This window comes from Rhipicephalus sanguineus, chromosome 9 (genome assembly GCF_013339695.2).
Source record: "Rhipicephalus sanguineus isolate Rsan-2018 chromosome 9, BIME_Rsan_1.4, whole genome shotgun sequence".
NCBI lineage: Eukaryota > Metazoa > Arthropoda > Arachnida > Ixodida > Ixodidae > Rhipicephalus > Rhipicephalus sanguineus.
This window is the reverse complement of record NC_051184.2, coordinates 146,095,933-146,117,106: the sequence shown is the minus strand read 5'-3', so window position 1 is coordinate 146,117,106 and position 21,174 is coordinate 146,095,933. Positions and strand designations below refer to the sequence as shown.

The 21,174-nt window shown below is 48.0% G+C and overlaps 1 protein-coding gene across 2 annotated transcripts in view; it reads right to left on the bottom strand.

Moving 5' to 3' along the window:
• Positions 1-21,174, bottom strand: part of LOC119403989 (receptor-type tyrosine-protein phosphatase mu) — a 963,694-nt gene that overhangs the window by 51,785 nt on the left and 890,735 nt on the right. For both annotated transcript variants that reach the window (XM_049419317.1, XM_049419318.1), the window contains one exon: positions 6,098-6,226. In XM_049419317.1, coding sequence (XP_049275274.1) covers positions 6,098-6,226 — 129 coding nt within the window. The remainder of the gene's footprint in view (positions 1-6,097; positions 6,227-21,174) is intronic.

Sequence of the window (21,174 nt, the reverse complement as noted above, 5' to 3'; positions counted from 1 at the left end):
GCAGTCAATGAGTATCAGCCTATGCCGCATATCTCGGTTTCAGCCAAGCATTACGAGGTGTATCGACGTCTTAGTGTAAATTGAGTAGCTGTGCCAGGCACGTGGACTACACTGACGCTTAAAGCGTGTAGCTCATGGTCAAGGTACAGTAAACATTCGACTACTTCTCTGAAGACTTTCGTGTTATACCAATTCCTACGATGGAAGGATCAACCATGCTTGTTTCAGACAGCAGGTTACATATTACAGTAGATAATATTAGAAAAAATTAATTTCGCATATTCTGTTCTTAGTTAGCCTGATAAAATCATCAAACTTTCGAAGCCATGCGATTTTTAGTGCCTGCTGTCAAACCTAAAAATAATGCTACATGAGAGAAACGAAATATACTTGATGTAATATTTTTCAGTAATCACTTCGACATAAACCGCATTAAAACTGATGTAGTCCATGGCATATTCAGGTAGTGTCCCCGACGATATACGAAATACATTCCACAAAAATATGCAGAGTGGTGCAGTGGATACCTAGGCCTAATTTTCCGGAAATCACTCAGTACTTCGCAGCTACCTCAAGAATGGAAAAAAGCCAAGATAAAACCAATCCACAAAGGAGGAGACGCTGATTCACCTTCAAATTTCAGGCCCATTTCACTAACTAGTACATGATGTAAACTTCTCGAACACATAATCTTCAAGCACATGACAGTATTCCTAGGGCGCATTAACTTTTTCTCTCCCAACCAACATGGTTTTCGCGGTGGGTTATCGACAGTTACTCAGCTCACGGAACTAGTACACAACTATGGTCGAGGCTTGGGCTAGTTCGTTCATGGTTAAACTGGGGAGAAAACAGCGCAAAATTGAGACAGGACACAAGACGAAGAAGGCACGACAACAGCGCTGTTGTCGTGCCTTCTTCGTCTTGTGTCCTGTCTCAATTTTAAGCTATTTTCTTCCTACAACACAACCTCGCTGCTACAATTAATAACCGTGATCAAACTGACTTGATTCTACTTGACTTATCCAAGGCTGTGTGTGTCACAGAAAATTAATCCAGAAAGTTGAAAATGTTTTTGTATAGGAGAACTTTGTTCATGGGTAAAATGCTTCTTAACTAACCGCTCGCAATTTGTAATTTACGAACATACGCTATCTAACAGTCACAGTTACATCCGGAGTCCCACAAGGGTCCGTCCTCGGACCATTGCTCTTCCTAATCTATATTAACGATATCGCAGCTAACATAAAATGCAATATAAAGCTATTCGCAGACGACTGTGCCATTACAAAGAAATTAGTCAATACACTGATCATATTGAGCTGAATGATTCTCTTGCTGATTGGTGCTCTTCCTGATAATTGGTGTTCTAGTTGGCAGATGACACTCAGCATACAAAAGTCTGCGAACATGACTGTGACCAGGAAAGCACTACCATCCAACTCCACATAGGTAATTAATAGCACTCTCCTTAATATGGTTGATGAACATAAACATCTAGGCGTCACAATACCGTCGGATCTCAAATGGGACAAGCATATCAGTAGCATAATGTCAAAGGCGCTACGGAAGCTATTTTTCTTAAAAAGAAGCCTGTCTCGTCTACTTCTGTTCGTCTCTACGTCTTCTTCGTCCGATAGTGTTTTCTTAAAATAGCGCATAACCAAGCCTGGCACACGCAACAACGGCAACGAAGCAGCTAGCCCACACATCATTGGTAAGGCCTGTTCTCGAGTACGCTAAGACAGTCTGGTTTCTGCATACAGTGCCTAACATAAACAAACTTGAATCAATACGAAGAAAAGCTGCGAGGTTCATCCATAACAAATATAAACGCACAGACTCATATTTTAATGCAATCCGCTTTGCGAAAGCTATCGACAAGAGCGAAACGCGCTCGCCTAAAATTCTTATTTCAGTTTCTGAAAAATAACAAACGAATAGATATTTCTAAGTACATTTCGTTGTCAAAGGCTCGACCCACACGTAATAAGCATGCACACACATTGACAGAATATGCATGTAAAATGACACGTTTAAGTATTCTTATTTTCCGCTCGCAATATCAGAATGGAAACTACTTGACGCTACTATCACCAACATCGAATCACTATCGGAATTTATGGCGCAAATAGAAAAAAAATGTGTTTCAGTAAGAGCACCTATGCATGCAACGTCACCAGCATAGATTTCTTCATTCCATCTTCCACAAACTTTCCCATTTACGACAACTCGTTCCTTCGCTATGCTCAATGTAGAAGTTTCATCTTATTTACCCTAGTCTTATTACCAGCCCCTAGCGACACCTGCACTATTCGCAATGCCCATAGACTGTCGCGCCACCGAGCGGAATTCAGGAGCGTCCTCTCGAGGAGGGTTAGTAGACGACAAAATGGCGGCACTACGCAGTCGCTCCCTTGTTCGGCTGTGCTAGCCTCAGTGTTAACGCGTTGGCAAGAAAGGAACACTACGACTTTGCATGTTCCCTGCATCAGTGAACAAACCGGGCCCTCCGTGACACGAGAAATCTGATTCGTTCTTGCGAGACGCGAAGTTTTCGTGAAAATACGTGGCAACTCGCGCTTTCAATGCTAGCCCACAGTGTACACATACTATCAGCTTCGCGAGGCTTTCTGTAGCCACGTAGGTAAGTTAAATGTTATCGTCTGACATATTCAGTTGAAGCTCACCCTGTTTTACTTGCATATATAATTGGTCAGTGTTTCTTGTAGTGCATGAGTCCCATAACACTGTACGCGGGAGGGAGGTCGCGCGGGCTCGCGATGTGCTCATGTATAACTGAGCGATCTCAAGTTGGCGATACATTAAAATAGGGCCTCTATCCTTTGTCAGAAAAGCGCTGTTACGAATCGTGCGAGCGACGTTTCAATCATTCGAGGACGCGTCTGCTCGACGCCTTTCGTGGAGCGAACGCTTTCCATCCACGCTATAGTGTTCTTTCTAGAACACTTTATCCACGCCGTCCTTCGCCAGTGTGTTGGGTTTCATAGCCACCGCTGCGCTGGCTGCGCCGCTTGTTTTTGTACGTTTGTTGATAGGTGGCAGCACACTGCAAGCGATTTGCTTGTTGACCGGTCTGAGAGCAAAACTTTCTCCGCGCGCAGACGTCTGTCTAATTGTAAACGTGGTGACGCGGAGTGGTCGAAGTCGTTCGGCGGAGGAAATTCTTCAGATTGCTTTCAGCAGTGATGTTGAAAGAAACCATCTTGACGACGAGGATTTTTCACTGGACGTAGAAGACTGTGAAAGCACCGAGAGTGACAGCGACGATGAACCACCAGCTGCTAACTCACGAGGAGCGAGTTGCACTTCACGTCCCCTCGTGCGTTAATGTTCTTTCACGCTCGTAAGTCACTTTGATTGTATTTAATGTATAATATCCTTGAGCGAGATCAAAATAAAAGCATAGTTCCTCTTGTGCATTGCATGTATCACAATTATTGTGGATATTATGGAGCACCGCATGCCGCCAACACGCTCGTGCTCGACCAACGAAGCGAAATGGTTAGAGCGATGGAACGTGCAGTCACGGCCACAATCCACGCTTCTCGGCGAACTTCTTCGACGTTGCGAAAAGCATACGTGTTTATTCTTTTCGATATTCATGTTTCGATCGTGCTGATCGAACCTGCAACATGCGAGTGAAGTACACACGGCTAGAGTCTCAGCATGGCTGTGACACAAGCGCTACTGAATGGCATGTTACATGCTTGTGTTCCGTTGAAGACGTAACTCCGCGTTTTCGACTGCGCAAGTAATGACGACGGGGTATTATCACCGAACACTTTATGTTTGCAAGCCATCATCACGCGCAGCAACGATGGCGCTACTCGCTGGCGGCCTACTACTGCGGCAAATCCGTTAGGCAGGCTCAGTACGTACTACCTCGGAGTGCCGTTCAGCTCATACGTCAATTCTAGTTCATACAGGTTTATGTAGCACGCACAGGATTTCGCAAAGCATCGTTATGCACGGTAACGGAGCTGAAATATAACCTTTCACTTCGCAGCAAATGATTAGGTGGCGAGTACTTAGCACTTTCCATGGTTTGGGAAAGTATTTTAGTCTCATATCCATTTCAGCGCATCTCATGACTTCATCCGGTGAAAGTGGCACGGTCCGTACGTCCGCACGTCCTATCTGTTCCTATGCTAACAAACGGGTTGACCCTCCTCCTGGCGCCATATTGAAAAGCACGGCGCGCCACCTATAGTTCGTGGGCATTGCGAATTGTTATTCGCTTTGGTCACATCTTGCGAAGCCTCATGTTCCCACTTCTTTTTCCTTCTTTCTTTATCATTTCCCTTGAATCTAGCATGTATTACGCGTTTTTGTATAAATTCCATTGAATATGACGTTCTTTAACCAGCATTTGTTTTGCTTTGCTATACTGCATATATCGTGTTTCTTGTTTTTGTTTTTCTTGGTAAGCCACATATGCTGTAATTACGGTACAAATGTTAGTGTTTGTTTATCTCACTTGTGTTGCTTTGATTTTTTTCACCTCTTTCCCACTATTTTTTATTGCTTGTACTGAAAATCATTGTACTGCCCAACTGCCACGCTCTCGAATTAGAGTAGCAGTATTGTAAATAAATAAAAAATAAAAGATATATCCGTAGCGCGTTTAGCATGCTGCAGAGTAAGCACAGGGAATCAAGCAATAATAAATTAAAGAGCAAAATGACACAAAACGGCGACGGCCTAATTTTCTTTATAAAGGTGTCTGCAGCACCATGAGGGGACTATTGCAGGAGCGGTAAACTGATAAGAGGAAACTTATTCACGAAGCATAATATATAGGTACACACATGAAGGAAAGACAAAAAATTGAGTACTTACAAATCAAAGCATAGAGCACAGAAAAACGGTAAGATATACAAACGAGAAAAAAAGACAATAGCGTGAAAACAGGCACAGTCAGACAAAAAATGGGCGACAGGTAGCTTATAGATCACGGAAAGTTGGAATTTAAAAAGCGTTGGAACTGGCAGATTGTTTTACAATAAGATGTATCCTTTGGAAATTTTCTGTTCCAGTGCACGAAATTGCGAGGAAAAATGAATTACGAGACAAATTCGTATGAAAGGGCATTTCAAGTGCTTTAAACTCGTGATCATAACACACAGAGAGGAAATGAGGAGGAAGAATGTGCAACTTCTTGTTTATTTCTGCGAGACCAGAGTAAATTAGGAATGAAAGTTCTAATTTCTTTGTTAAGCGTCACTGAGTTTGCGTTTGCCAGAAAATATTGTTTTAAATATAGATATGCTGCTTTTAAAGTTGTAAGCACTAGTGTAAACCTCGCAGCGCGGTTCTGGGTGCAATCCAATACATTGATAAGGTAGGAAGCGACATGCTGCGCAAGTGTATTCAAGTATTCGGCGAGCATTTGCATTATAAAGTTGTTCTTTGACACCTTTTGAAAAGTTTGTAACGATTGCGTTTGATAAGGATAAGGATTACAGATGATGTTAAGGTGACATGTTCAATGTTTGTAATCCAGGTCAGATTTTCTGAAAAATACAACCCAAGAGATTTATATTGTTTCACTCATTCAAGCGGTATATCGTCCAAATAGTAGGCTGATCACGCAGGGAAACGTTTGCGGGTCACAGACGTTGTCGTTTTCTAAAGCCAAGTTTGATATTTTTAGTCATTGAAATGGGCTTGCACGAAGAATTAAGCTGATATTATTTCGTTAACACAGATTTTTACCTTAGGCATCAAAAATGTGCCAGGCAAGAAAGAGCATTTATTTTATTACGAACGTCTAAAGATAGAGGTAACTGCTCAAGCCACATTCGCCACTGTCGCCAATAACACCTTCTCGTGCTGAAACAGGCGCTGGAAAAATTAGGTTGGATTCCGGTCTAAGGATGCGCTCTGCCGTGCCACACAGTGATGCCGTTGAAGGAAAAAACAACCGTGGGGACGCAGTTTTCGTTCGGACGTTATAATTCAGTTTCTTCTTTTACACACCGGGGAGCATAACTGAGGTAGCTTAGGTAGATCGCCACTGACTTAGTCAATGCAGCAGGGCTAGGTCGACATGGGCACAAAGAGGCTCGCATACCTTAGCGGTGTTCCTAAGCTTGAACTTCCGCTGCAGCACGCCACCAGTGACGACATCGGTGGACACATGATCGATGCGCAAGTGGCGGTGGTGCATACTCCCAGTATGTGGCCAGAACACGGGGCATGTCTGCAGGTCAATGTGAAAACACTATTGCCAAAGCAGTTTTGTACTTACTCGGCAGGTTCCAAGTCACGGCACAGAAATCTGGTCTAGTGATTGTCATTACAGTCATATAAGCAAACATGTGGCAAATAGGTCCCATAATGTCACGTCATTGTGGGCCTGAAGACTTCAGCAGCCAAGATGTCAACTGCACACCGGGCTTGTTATTGCACGAACCCAGTCCATCAAGGCAGCAAGCAGAATAGTAGCGGCAGGAAATTCGCCGGCCGTCAAATGTGTAATGTGCACGTGTATTTATTCATGAGTCATAGTGCGTTGCAGTATAACTGCTTTTTGTCACGTGCTTTCGAGAACCTGCATAATTTAAGTTCTAAAAGTTTGCTAGCGCGCATAGAACGGCTTAAGGCGCACCCCATCCACGACCTCGGAGCGTGCCAGGCGCCTCCGATATTTCGTCATGCCGTCGGGGACAACCTCGAAGTCGAGTACGCGGAGACGCCGACGCAGTGGCGTATAAACTAGTTGGCGGGTAGGGGGAGGGCGACACAACCTGACTCCGTCGGCCATAATATATATATATATATATATATATATATATATATATATATATAGTCTGCTGGTTGCACTTGACGTCTCATTTTTGTACACGAACATTCCTCATTCGCATGGCATTCAATCTGTTGTTCAGGCGTACGAAGATTCACCCAAGAACAGTTCATTTGACGGCGAAACTCTCAGAACACTTCTGAAGCTCGCTCTGGAGATGAACAACTTCGAGTTTAACAACACGCACTATGTCCAAACTAATGGAACCTCGATGGGAACAAAGATAGGCCCCAACTATGCCAATATTTTTATGGGCAAACTTGAGTCTGATTTTTTAAGCAGCACCCCATTCCGACCCCTTTTTTATTGAAGGTTCATCGATGACATCTTTCTCATTTAGTGCCACGGGGAAGAGAAACTCAGGAATTTCATAAGTGCTTTCAACAATGCCCACGAGAATATCTCATTCTCCCATTCATATTCGGCCTCTACCAATAACTTCCTTGACGTTTCAGTGAAAATATCAGCCCATAAGCTCGTGACCTCAGTGTATAGGAAGCCAACCGACCGACACCAATACCTTCATTTTAGCAGCAACCACGTCAAGCACTGCAAACTCGGCATACCATACAGCCAGTCTCTTCGGTTTAGGCGTATTTGTTCTGACCAGGCCGACTTCGCCTCCAACTATCATCAACTAAGCACTGACCTCACACGGCAACAATACCCACAGTCTGTCATCAACGATGCTATTAGGAAATCTGATAAGAAGGACCGCCGCCACCTGATAAAGAAGACAGAATCCGAACCCGCAAATACGACTCGCAATCTCATTCTAACATATTCAGCTTCCCCGCCTAACATAAACCGCATCCTCAGAAGGCACCACAACATTCTACTTGAAAGCGACAAGTTACGATGTGTTTTCAAGGAACCTCAACGCGTTGTCTACAGACGGGCGAAGAACATTAGAGATATTGTAACGTCCTCTAAAGTCAGCACTCCTGAATTCACAGGCAGCGGCCCCTGCAACAAGCCTAGGTGCAAACTCTGCCCAATGATGAACAAAGTGTCCACCGTCACAAGTACCGCGTCTTCGTTTTCTTATCAGATAAGAGGCAACTTCAACTGTGACAGCGCGAACATAATCTGCCTTCTCGAGTGCACCTTATGCCATGCGCAGTACATTGGTCAAACTGAGACTGCGTTCAGGATGAGAAACAATAATCACAGAGCACACGTAAAGGCTCTACCGCACCTTCCTCTATCTAAACATGTTAATAACCTTGGCCACCCCTTCCATACATTTTTCGCGGCGGTACTCCAATCCAATTTCAAAACCCATTATGACCGGGAGGCTCGTGAATCATACCTGATCCACAAATTTAACAGTGTCTCTGGTGGCATAAATGAAAGCATAGGCCGACTATCATGCTTGACCTGCAACGAAACCGAAAAATTTTATTCTGCCGGCAACTAGGTGACCGATTCCCAAGAAACTTTTGTACTCGGGATGAAGAATTTGAAGCATCCGTTTACCCTGATGTGCATGCATGTACACATGTGATTACACACGTCGCGCATTGTGCAATTCGAGCCTGGACCCATTTCTTGATAAATACATATGTCATTAAGTTTGGTACTGTGATTACGGGTATTACATGCGTGCTCGTTCCCCCCTTCCTGCAAGTACGAATGCGGTACCCCCCCCCCTTTTCTTTTTTTTTCTTTACGCTTGAACATCGGTTGTTGGTTCATATGAGTACGTATGTGCATGTGTATGTATATCCGTATGTATCTATATGTGTGTGTGCATGTACGGATATGTAATGTATATGTATATGTTTATCATGTCTCTTGATTGAAAGAAATATGTCATGTGCCCACACATTGGCCCTAATAGCAGCTGTCCTCAATCTTGTTCACCGGCGAGTCGTATCCTTCTTTTTGAGGGAGGGCTATGGTCATTGCAGCGAGCACCTGCAAGATGCCCGCGGAGACCGGTCGACTTCAAAAGCCGTACCGAACCCCCTTCTCTAAAAGGCGCATGGATGGGCAAACACTTAACTGCTTTTGACGCGCTTTTTGAAGGTAGCAAGGAAACGCGTGCTGCACGTTTACATCCGGCGTCCGTGAGCGTATTCTCCTTTAGTCCCGTAGTTGATGGGTCTCCCCATTTAGCGTGGTAAGTGCGTTCGCATCTTTGTCATTTTTTCTTTTTTTTCCCTCCGCCTCTCGTTCCGAACCACACACGTAGGTTCGTTTCGCTGTTTGTTATTTATTTTGTGTATGTTCTGACCCCGCCTATACTCTACTCTTCACAGAGTGCAATGCTGTGTGTGTCACCTTGTATGCGTGCCGCTCTCTCCCTGGGATTTGCTTGCTGTTGTTGTTCTGGCCCCTCCCATGTCATAGTCCAACGAATCACGATGGTGTGTCTACATCTATGTATTGACAAAATCTGTACTTAAACCCGTACGCCATGTACGAATGCATACTTTGATAAAGGCCGGTCGCCGGCCGAAAGCTCAGAATAAATGTTGTTATGTTTTTCACTGTGACTAGTTTCTTTCATATATATATATATATATATATATATATATATATATATATATATATATATATATTGTCATGAGAAACATAGACACATTGGCTGGTTGTTCAATTATCCAGCTTAGTCGTTGTGTTCTTCGCGCCAGCTCTGTTTTCAGAAATATATACATAAGCTCTTCCTGGATTTGGTAGAATTATGCGTGCTCAAGGGAAGTGGACGAATGAACGAAAAACGATGCTTTATTGCAACGTTGCGGCCGGTTACCGGCCTTCGTGATATGCATGTGTGCCCTGACGAAGGCCGGTCCCCGGCCTCAACGTTGGCAATAACCCATCGTTTTGCGTTCGTTCATCCACTTCACTAGAGCATATATATATATATATATATTGTAATGAACAGAGACGGACACAGCACCCGTTCCTGGGCCAGCTGTTGTATTGTCTGCTTCTTCTTTCTCTACCCCTACCCGCTAGCTGTCCCCGCGCGCCAGAGCCCCGGTGTCGATCTTCGTCATCACACTCGGCCATGACTGCAAAGCGCGCGGAGACGTCGACAGTATTTCAGGTGGACGGTGCTGGCTGAATCGCGCTGGTCGGACCCGACCACGCGGTAACTCGGTCCCTCGGTCCGGCAACTCGGTCCGGAGATCCGCCAGAACTGTGTCCGGTGGGCGCCACTGACTGTGTCGTGGTGGTCTACGACCTCGGCCAGTAATTCGTGAAGCCGCGCTGCGTGCAGCCGGAACATCCTCGTCACAAGCCGTTCCAAAAGCAACAGACTTGTGCTGCGCGGGCAGGTCATCAATGAGGACGATCTCAGACGTGTCAAATGCCTTGGTGTCTCCAGGAGAGACGTTTTTCATCGAGTTGGTAGCGCTCTCTCGTTCAGCCAGTGAATGCTTCAAAGCGTGCAGATCCGCCTCCGTCTGGTCAGGGAGGATCTTGGTGAAATGCGCGGGCATGTGCGTTTCATTACGTTCTAAACGTCCAGCACGATGCGGGCCGGTGCCTCCAAGTGCTCAGGCGATGGCGACCAAGGGGGCAGCTTTTCCGACAGATGGGGATACGAAATGCTTTCGGCCATTGGCAGGGATGTTATGGCGTCGGATACCGAGGCAGCGTCACAGCGTGGCGTCAGTCCGGCGTTAGTACCAGGCCAGGCTGCGTAGCTGTCTGCCGGTGAGCTGCAGTTCGCAGTTGCAGCCTCGAGGTGGTACCCCTCCTGAGCTCCGTCCTCGGTGGATGTCGAGTTGGGCTCACTGGAGCCGCAGGGAACCCGGCCGAAAGCAGCAATCAGAGCTGTACACCATCCTGCCCAGGAATGCTGCCTCACGCCTTCGTACCTGTGCCACGCCGCGGCACCGTCCCGAAGGCGCTCTACCGCCACGGCCCATTTCTGCGGTTCCGTCCAGGCCTCGTGAGCCCCGATATCGTTGACGGTCGCCACCCAATTGTCGGCATCGTCCTGCAAGCCATTGAACTCTGGTAGTTCGCAAACTGCCGCTGCCGGTGGTGGTGGGACGGGAGGCGCAAATCCCGAGTGAGCTGACGCCAAGGGGTCCAGTTGGTGTGAGAGCTGTGCGAGGACACAACTGAGCTCTCTGCGGTTCTCGGCTGAGCTAGATTCAATGTCTTGCGACGCGGCCGCAGCCAACAGAGCATTCATGGCGCAGAATGGTGGTACAGCGGTAGGACATAGCTCGGAGCTCCGCGCTATCAAGACGTTGATCTCGAGGCGGAGTCGCGCGATGGTACGCCGCAGATGCGCGGCGCTATCCGATGATCCGCATGCGGAGCCAGTGGCAATGTTTGACAGGTCGGAGGTGGTGGTTGTGCTCACTGTGGCGGGATCCGGATCAGAGGGAGCTTGGACAGCATCCCTAAGCAGCTCAGGTGCCGACGGAGTCCTGAGCAAGAGGATGTCGCCCCGGGAAGCGTGAACAGCGTTCCCGGGCAACAGGAAGCCGCGCTCTGTCTTCGCGGCGCCGGGGTAAGCCTGCCCTTTGGCCACCGAGGAGGCCTGGACGCCGTCCTCGAATGGTGGCACAGGTGCTTCCGGCAGTAGTATGGACACGGGCTCCATGATCGTGGGCGGTGCTTGGGTGTCAGGTCTGCAGCGCCGATGAGCCACGAGGACGCACTCAAGGTTCGTTGTTCGTAGGCTGCGTCATTGTAATGAACAGAGACGGACACAGCACCCGTTCCTGGGCCAGCTGTTGTATTGTCTGCTTCTTCTTTCTCTACCCCTACCCGCTAGCTGTCCCCGCGCGCCAGAGCCCCGGTGTCGATCTTCGTCATCACAATATATATATATATATATATATATATATATAAACGTCCTTTGGGGGCTAGTTGGTGCGAATACATGGCTTGTTCGCGCTGCCAGGAACAGGACGACTTCATACGGAAAAAGACACGCACAGGGCGAAGCCCTGTGTATCAAGTCGTCCAGCGCGAACAAGCCAATATATATATATATATATATATATATATATATATATATATATATATATATATATATATATATATATGTATATATATTGTAGCGAAGCTTTGGAACTTAGTAATAGGCTGCGGTCTCGAGCGCCTTCTGTGGGTCGTCGTCTTTGGCTTCTCCTGCAAGGACGCAGCTCGCACTGAGAGCCCGTGCTTTGCCCTGACTGTCACCATTACGTATTGTCGCTGAGGGCCGGCAACTAAAGACCTTAACAAATTGGTGGAGAGTGCTGTGCTCCCATTCGATGCCCCTGGAACTTCGATCCCGTACCCTGCCATCTAGGGTGCCTCAAGACGCCGCCCAGCAAACGCCTCCTCCCGCACCGACCACATATCCTGGTGTCCCTCGTATCCGCGATCTACCTATCTTCACTGGCGCCGAGGATTGGCTCGCAATATATGAGCGCATCCGCATACCCAATAAATGGGACGAAGCAGGCAAGTTGAGCAACCTAGTATTACAATACTAGTAATAAAACAGCAGCCACGCGTCCCATTTTGCGACTTGGTCCGACTTCATGACCGCCGTCATCAACGTTTTTAGCCACCCTGCGTAAGCTGCAAGCATAACAGCGCTTACGCGAGCGAGATCAGCAGGCCGGTGAGTCTTTCACGAGCTACATCGAAGATATCCTTGGCTTGTGTAAAAAAGCCAACGGAGCCATGTCTGAGTCTGACAAGATCCGGAACGTAATGAAAGGCATTGACGACGATGCCTTCACCATACTGCCCGCCAAAACCCCTGGCACAGTGGCCGAAGTCATAACGCTGTGCTAGAGCTACGAGGAGCTCCGCCGGCAGCGTTCGATGACCCGTCGCTCCCCATCACGCGACGCAGAGCTTGCTGACTTGGCGGCAATATCTGACCAGGCCGCGTCGCTGGCAGAAGTCAAGTCATTCGTGCGGGAGGAGATTGCACGCCAGTTCTCTCTCCTTGCCTTTGCCCACCCGTCACATGTTCAACAGTCGTCGACCACTCTTCTTCCTCCCCTCCGCCGAGCGATTGAGCAGGAACTGTACCTGTTCCCGTACCATCAGTGCTGTTTCCACATCTGATTCATCACCCGCTGATGTATTTGTTCCCTCCATTGCTGACAACCTTACGTCGGTACAGCGCTCCCAGCATCTGTGCCTCTTAGAAGAATTTCGTTCTTTCGACATCGAGCAAATTTCTGTCGGCCTCATGTCCGCTGTAACGCATCGCATCGACACTGGCGCCCAACTGTCACTGCGGCAACGTCCATGTCGCATGTCTCCCGCCGAACGTCTGGTAATTAATGAGCAAGTCAATGTTGTGCTTCGACGTGATGTAATTCGGCCCTCGGACAGCCCATGGGCGTCTCCTATTCTCGTTGCGAAGAAGGACGGTTCTGCGAAGTTCTGTGTGGACTACCGACTGCTCAACAAGATCACCCACAAGAATTTTCATCCACTGCCGCGAATCGACGACGCGATTGACAGCCTCCAAGGAGCAGAATTCTTTTCATCTCTCGATTTCCGCTCGGGGAACTAGCATGTACCCATGGCTAATGACGCTCGACCGAAGACAGCCTTTGTCACGCCCGACGGCTTGTACGAGTTCAACGTCATGCCGTTTGGTCTGTGTAATGCGCCCGCGACCTTCGGGTGCATAATGGACATCGTTCTGCGCAACTTGAAATGGCACACGTGCTTGTGTTACCAGGACGACGTCGTCCTTTTTGCTCCGGACTTCTCCACGCATCTCAACGTCTGCGCAATGTTTTGACACGTTTGAGCAACGCCGACCTCCAATTGAATCTGAAGGAGTGCCGATTTGCAGCACGGCAGATGACAATCCTAGGCTACATCGTGCTCAAGGACGGAATCCTTCCGGATCCGGCCAACATTCGGGCCGTGGCCGAACTTCCCAAACCTACGTCCGTAAAAGAACTGAGCAGCTTCGTAGGACTGTGTTCATACTTTCGACGCTTCATACGAAACTTTGCCACCATCATATCGCCGCTGAAGAAGCTACTTGGAACTAGCGGGCCCCTAAATTCGTGGTCGTCCGCGCGTGACGAAGCGTTCCCAAAGCTCCGTCGTTTGTTGACGTCTCCTCCCATACTACGCCACTACGACCCCACGGCCCCAACAGGCGTATACACGGACGCCAGCGGTGTAGACCTCGGCGCTGGCCGTGTGCAATGCAAACCGCGGTTCCCCGAATATGTCGTGCCATACGCAAGCAGTACGCTTACTAGAGCCGAGACCAATTACACCGTCACGGAAAAAGAGTGCCTGGCGATCATCGGGGGCCTTACAAAGTTCCGACCTTATTTGAATGGTCGCCCATTTAGTGCCATCACCGACCACCATCCAATCTGCTGGCTGTCATCATTGAAGAATCCCTCAGGCCATCTCTCCCGCTCGACATTTCGCTTGCAAGACTACGACATCCGCGTGCTGTACCGCAACGGACGCCAGCATGCTGACGCCCTCTCGCGCTCCCCTTGCCTGACGACAATGCCCCCTGCTCGGTACCTTACATTGCTGTTTCGTCCATCGACGTTCACACCATCGCTACCGAACAGCGCAAGGATAAATGGATCGCCTCGCTAATCAACTTGCTCAGTGATCCGTCGGCAGTACCATCCACTCGCGCGTTGCGTCGTCAAGCCCACCATTTTGCCATTCGTGACGACCTACTGACGGAATTACAATGACGGAATTACAACGTCGACGGCCGCCAGTGGCTCTTAGTGATATCCGGCAGTCTGCGTTCTGAGATATCCAAGTCCTTCCACTCTGATCCGCAATGCGCGCACTCAAGGGTATCCAAAACTTACCACCGTAATCGACAAGGATACTTCTGGCGAGGGAACATTACCTTGCCCTAACCCTCCGTTTGGGCATGTGGGCATTGATTTGATTGGACCACTTCCCCTGACGTCGGCTGGTAAGCGCCGGGTCATCGTCACTGTTTATCATGTAACGCGATGCACCGCAACCGTCGCCCTCCCAGCGGCTACAGCGCGCGATGTTGCCTCCTTCCTCCTACACCGACTCATCCTGCGTCACGGTCCACCCCAGGAGCTTCTGAGCGATCGAGGCCGTGTCTTCTTGTCGGAAGTCGTGGAAGCCATCCTCAAAGAGTGCCATGCTGTGCACCGCAAAGCTGCTTACCACCCGCAGACGAATGGCCTTACCGAACGCTTTAACCGCACGCTCGGCGACATGCTCTCAATGTACGTCGCCCCGAATCACACATATTGGGACACCATTCTGCCCTTCGTCACCTACGCCTATAACACCAACCCTCAGGGCACTACTGGTTTTTCACCCTTCTTCGTACTGTACGGAAGGCACTCGTCGCACACCATCGACACGATACTTCCATACAAGCCAAATCCATCTAAGTGTGCACCTATTTCTGACGCAGCCAGGCTTGCTGAAGAGTGTCGCGAGCTTGCCAAGACATTTACGACGCAGGAACAAGAGCTGCAGAAGAACATTCGCGATGGCACCACCACTTCTGAACCCACGTTCCTTCCTGGAGCGCTCGTATGGCTCTCGGTCCCTACCACTGCAACTGGCCTCTCTCAAAAATGCCGCCGAATAACGAAGGCCCCTACCACGTCGCCGACCGCTCATCCCCGGTCAACTACCTGATCGAACCCATCGAACGATCTTCGGACATGCGCCGTCGAGGGCGCGCCATTGTCATAGTTGAGCGCCTCAAGGCCTACTATGACGCGCTCATAGTGACAAGCTGTTAGGTCGCCGGGCGGCTCCCTTTTCGTACCCGGCGTAAATGTAGCGAAGCCTTGGCACTTTGTAATGGCTTGCTCTCTCGAGAACCTTCCAGTGGGTCGTCCTCTATGGCTTCTCCTGAAAGGCTAGTGGACCAGCCTTTGTCAAAGTAACTTTGAGAAAGGTTGGTCCACTAGCCAAAACATCTGAAAGTATGTACCGTAAAAAATCAACGTGCGTAGTACTTTCTCCTGTTTCCTATTCTACCGTGGCCAGTGTGGCTTGCTTGTAGCAATATATATATATATATATATATATATATATATATATTCCCACGCGTGTTTATTGCCTTGTTTTGATGTGTTCAGGTTTCATCCACAAAGACTACTAGCAACGCTGGACGCAGACCGGGTCTCTATGTTTGCGAAGCTTCACGATTCATTCTAAAAAGACAGGGCGTGCAAACACGGACACAAGAAAGAAGTCAGGACCCTACAAACCCCGCGGTGCGGGCGCTTCTACGTAGGACAGACGGGCCGCTGCATTAACCAGAGATTGTTGGAACATAACAGATCGCTAACTGGAGGCTCACCTTCTAATCTATCTTTACACTGTCGAGATTGCAAGTGGACGCCAAAATTTGATGAATGCGCAGTGCTGTACCGGCATAGAAATGAAGAAACGCGCCTGATGATTGAAGCATGTCATATCGAGAATAGTGGTAGCGCATGCGTGAGCCAACCGTCGATTAACTTGCATGAAGATGAAATCAAATGCCTTAACAGTCATCTTCCAAGTAGTCCCCCATGCGTGCCGGATTGATAGGCTCGCCTGTTGCGTGGGTATGCGCAGATATTTTTCGTGCCTTCTTTCTTTTCCGCCATTGTGCGTCTCTTCATTTGTTAGCGGCGTTTGTGGTGTCCTGACCTCTATCTTGCGTCCGTGTTTGCACGCCCTGTCTTTTTAGAATGAATACTTACCAACTAGCTCAGCTCTCTGTTATTCTAAGCTTCACGATCGTTTGAGACCATTCTGTTAAGATAACGCGCAGGCCGCGCATATTCAAGCTTATTCGAAAGATTACGCGAGCACCAGCCATTACGATGGAAAGCTCGATGACTCCCTTATAAATGGCGACGCGTTCCGCCGATAATCACATTCTCGACGTCTGGCGCTGTTCCCGCCGTTATCAGTGTACAGTTTGAATTGGCTTGGTAGAAATAAAAACACTGACCGCCGGCCAAAAAGGTGTTGTTAAAAAACCAGCAGATCTCACGCGTTCTGGGAATCGGTGTCATGCGAAGCAGTCAGTGAGTACTTCTATGCTGTACTTTATGCATTTGAGCCAAGCGATAAGAGGCCGATCGACGTGTTTTTGTAACTGTACTTGCTATGTGCACATTGTGGGCTTACCAGGCACGTCGACAACACTGGCGTTTAAAGGGTAACTTATGGTGCGACGTAACGTCAGCCCTCATGTTAGAGTACATACGTCAGTATTATGGAAACAAAGTGCACTTCAGGGTGCAATATTGTGAATATGGCACGTAATTTTCGTTACTCTATTCCACCGGGGTCGAGCAATGCTTCAATATAGCTTGCTGAATCGTAGGAATAAAAATGCAATGTTTATTAGACTGCTATAAAAGCGGAGCCAACACTGGTACCACAGACGTTAATCTGATATGACGCATGTATCGTAGGAGTACATATGTAGTACATATGTAGAATGTAGTGTTTATTGCTTTTCTTGTAAAATTAAGCGATCACAACAAACACAATTGACGTTGCGCCGAAATTGCGCCTGAGTGGGCTGTTTTTCCGAACCAGTTTATAGACCTGGCGTGGCTCTGTGGTAGAATACCTGATTGCCACGCAGAAGGCTTGGGTTCGATTCCTGCTGGGATCCTAATTCTTATTCTTTCCATTCGTTGGGTGAACGCTGCCGATGTCGGTTTTTCTTAACGCTGTGTCACTTAAATTACCAATGTCTGTTCTCGCCGTTCTTAGGTAGATATAAATTGTCAATCACCTGTGGCGCATACCCGTACACCGCAGCCCGTGGTAAATGGGTATGTGCCACACGTGTCTGCAGGAAAACGTTTGACGACGTACGCAACAGGATTTTCATGTTATGCATGTCATGACACGACAGTCATATTCGTTAAATCGCGTTACCCTCCCATACCAATTTTGGTCTACACCAAGTTAAGGAGGCGATCATGAGAGCACCCAGACGTAGGCGGCTAGATAGATAGATAGATAGATAGATAGATAGATAGATAGATACGTAGATAGAAACGCTCAAAGTGCCAAAAGTTTGCTAAGAAATGCTTCGCATTTAAAACATACTAACGCTTCGACCTCCACACGGAACCTTGTTCACTATTTCAAAAAGATTTCAAACTGCGCGAAGAAGACTGGAAAACAGCCCCGCCAAGATGGTTTAGTGGCTATGGCGCTTGACTGCTCAACCGAAGGTCGCGGGGTCGAATGCCGGCCGCGGCGGCTGCATTTTGGATGGAGGCGAAAATATTTGACGCCCATGTACTTAGATTTAAGTGCGCCTAAAGAACCCCATGTGGTCGAAATTTACGGAGCCCTGAACCACGGCGTCCCTCATAATCATATCGTGGTTTTGGGACGTTAAACCCCAGATACTATTATAAGACTGGAAAACGGCAACACATACGCAGACAAGCGCAGAAATTCCAACTGACTTTAATTAGGGAAAGCAGGTGATCTCATGGGTTCTGGAAAGTAACAAAACGTAAGAGCAAGGAACAACTGCAATGGCACTTAACAAGAGCGCGCGCGCATCACGTACGCACGAATGACCTGATGTGTCCGTCTAAGGATTCTACTTCATCCCTCGATAGTGACATGGAAGGAGAGCGGACACAGCTACCTCCCCTTCTTGCGATTAAAAGTGCCACTTGCCCTTCGGCGCTCTACTTCGCATTCGATACGAATTTAATCTTTTCCAGATGAGGCAAGCAGTTTTTACCATCGCATCTCTTGCAATTCAAGGCGAGGTTGCTGCCCGTGCCGGTGCGCAAGGATCGGTTGCGCTCCTGTGCACGCTCATTCAAACAACGGCCGGTTTGGCCTGTGTGAGGCCTACCGCTCGAAAGGGGTATCTCGTATATAACGTTAGAAACGCAACTAGCGGGCTTGATCTTGTGGTTCTTTTTGCATGAAGTCTCTTGTTTACTTCTTGTCAGAAGTGGGCACACTTTCTTAAGTTTGCAAGGCGCCGAAAAGACGACGCGCCCCCTATACCGCAGTACAGCCTTCTTAACGTTGTGTGGCAGGCAATGCAAATAAGCCATGACCAAAGGTGGTTTTAGGGGCGAAGCTCCTTAAAGCGGCACCCGTTCGTCCCTCGTAGTTGTCGTAGTCGTAGTGCGTAACCAGTCGTAACGCTAGTACCAGATCTTGACCTCCAAGGTGGTGCCGGTGGGAGATTTTTCCTGTGCGTTGTTGAACAATAAAAAATTCGCAGCATGCGCGTTAACTAAAAGCCGAATTCTTCTGTCTCTCATTCCCCATTAGCAGCCATTGGCATGTTCCAGTAGGAAACGTTAGTAGAAGTAGAAGTGTAAGTGTTAGCTAAAAGCCGACTTCTGTCTCTCATTCCCATTAGCAGCCATTGTTTACCTCCAAGGTAGCGCCTGGTGAGATTTCTCCTGTGCGTGAATAAACAATAAAAATTTTGTTCAAAACGCCGTTGATTGATGAAATAAACCAACGAAAGACGCCAGATGTTTTCTAAAGCAATGGTTTCCTAAACAATGAAAATTCACAGCGTACATGTAAAATTAAAGTGAGCTGCAAGTCGTCATAACTCATCGAACCTTTAGTATAAACGCGCCCGATCTCACGTCGGTGATGATGTACTGGGCAGAATTCACGGAAGATTCACGGTCTACCGATGAACCTCCGCAGCTTCGCCCACTCATCATCATTCACTCCGTGGATATGCTGTGATTTTTTAGTCTCTAAAGCTGACAAAAGTTCTGTAGCAATTTTTTACTGCAAAGACCCTCAAGGTGGATATCCGCGCGATTGTTTCGGAGAGGGACAGCTGGCAGTGTGTCGTTGGTTCTCTTGAAGCATCTGCTCAACGAAATTATGGGACAGGGCCCTTACGTCATTCGTAGCTCTAACGACTTTGTGCAGACACTGGAAAAGGACAGCCCCGCGTTACCACGGTTTTTTTTCCGTTGACGTGGAAGACCTGTTCCACTCTGTAACGCAGGATGGACTGTTTAAAGCCATCAGGCAAAGTGTTGAAAAGTACATTTTTCAGAATACAGCCGGCTTTAGCACAGAACATTCTTTAAACCGTGAAGGGTGAACTTGTCGGCTAGTTGGTTGAACATATCGTAAGAGGAGTCGACCCATCACCGATACAGTGATGGGTCGACTGCTACCCATCACGATGGAAATTATTTTGTACAAAATCCGGTATTTACATTGGCTCTTCGGTTGCTCCTGTGCTGTGTGACATTTTAGATGCGAAGCACCTTAGGGTCTCGGGTTGTCGGCGCGTCATGGTCCATCATAAACATGTATGCGCCATAAAAATTGGGTAAATCCCACTACTCGCCACCGGTCCATACTATACATATTATGATTAAAGGTTCGTGGTTACTGCCTCAAAATTATGTTTGCCTTAGCGGCGGTGTCAGAATCTCCGATGATATTGACCAAGGTGCACAAGTTTCTTATCTAAAAGCAGACAGAAACGTGAATCTCTATAGTAAGGTCATCTATTTGAAACACTACTTCTTGAAACATAAGTTTCAACATATATATGCAAAGTGATGGTGCTGCACTCGCCACCGATCCACTAAAAATGAAGAAGGAAACAGTTAGCTCAACAAAGAGGCACAGTTTCGCCCGAAACAATAAATACGATAGCAAGAAATTAGAATGTCACAGGAAGAACGGCAAGCAGCTAGAAATTTGCTGCGCGTCGCTCAAGCACAAAGGACGCAGGAAAAGAAAACACACAAGGCGAGTGCGAACTAACAACTGTCACAGCTCGACACTTGCAGCGCGCTAGTCAGACACAAAGGACGCGCGAAAAACAGGCACAGGTATACACAAGACGAGCTGGAACTGTCACAGCTGTTAATTCAAGTAACACCTAATTTGGCTCTTCTAGCTAGCAGCTCACTCCTTTCGAAAACGCGGACGCTGCAGCGAGAAAGTGACCTTCGTGCGGTCTATCCGCCTCGTGCATCGGTATAGTGGCGCCACCGCTCGGCTAAGGCGGGTGTACCCTCTCCCAACCCCCCATAGGATCCCATGCATTTTGAATGAAGTTTGCGATTTCGTTGCGCAAAAACAAACTAGCGCCATCTCTCGACAATACGCCACACCGACGACGCAACACTTCCTCTTGCTTCCACCGATACGCGATGCTCCTAGGTGACCCCTCTCTCCACTTTCTTTTATTTCTTTCGGTGGCCGTGAGAGCGCGCGCTGTGCACTGTGCAGTAGCGCACCCGACAAGACCGGCTGGGCTCGTCGCTTTCGTCGCGTCTTCCTTGAACGTTGCAACGTTAATATTGTGTTAAGGCGGTGGCCACACGTCGGACGATGAGCCCTGATTTCGTTCAGCTGCCATCTCATCA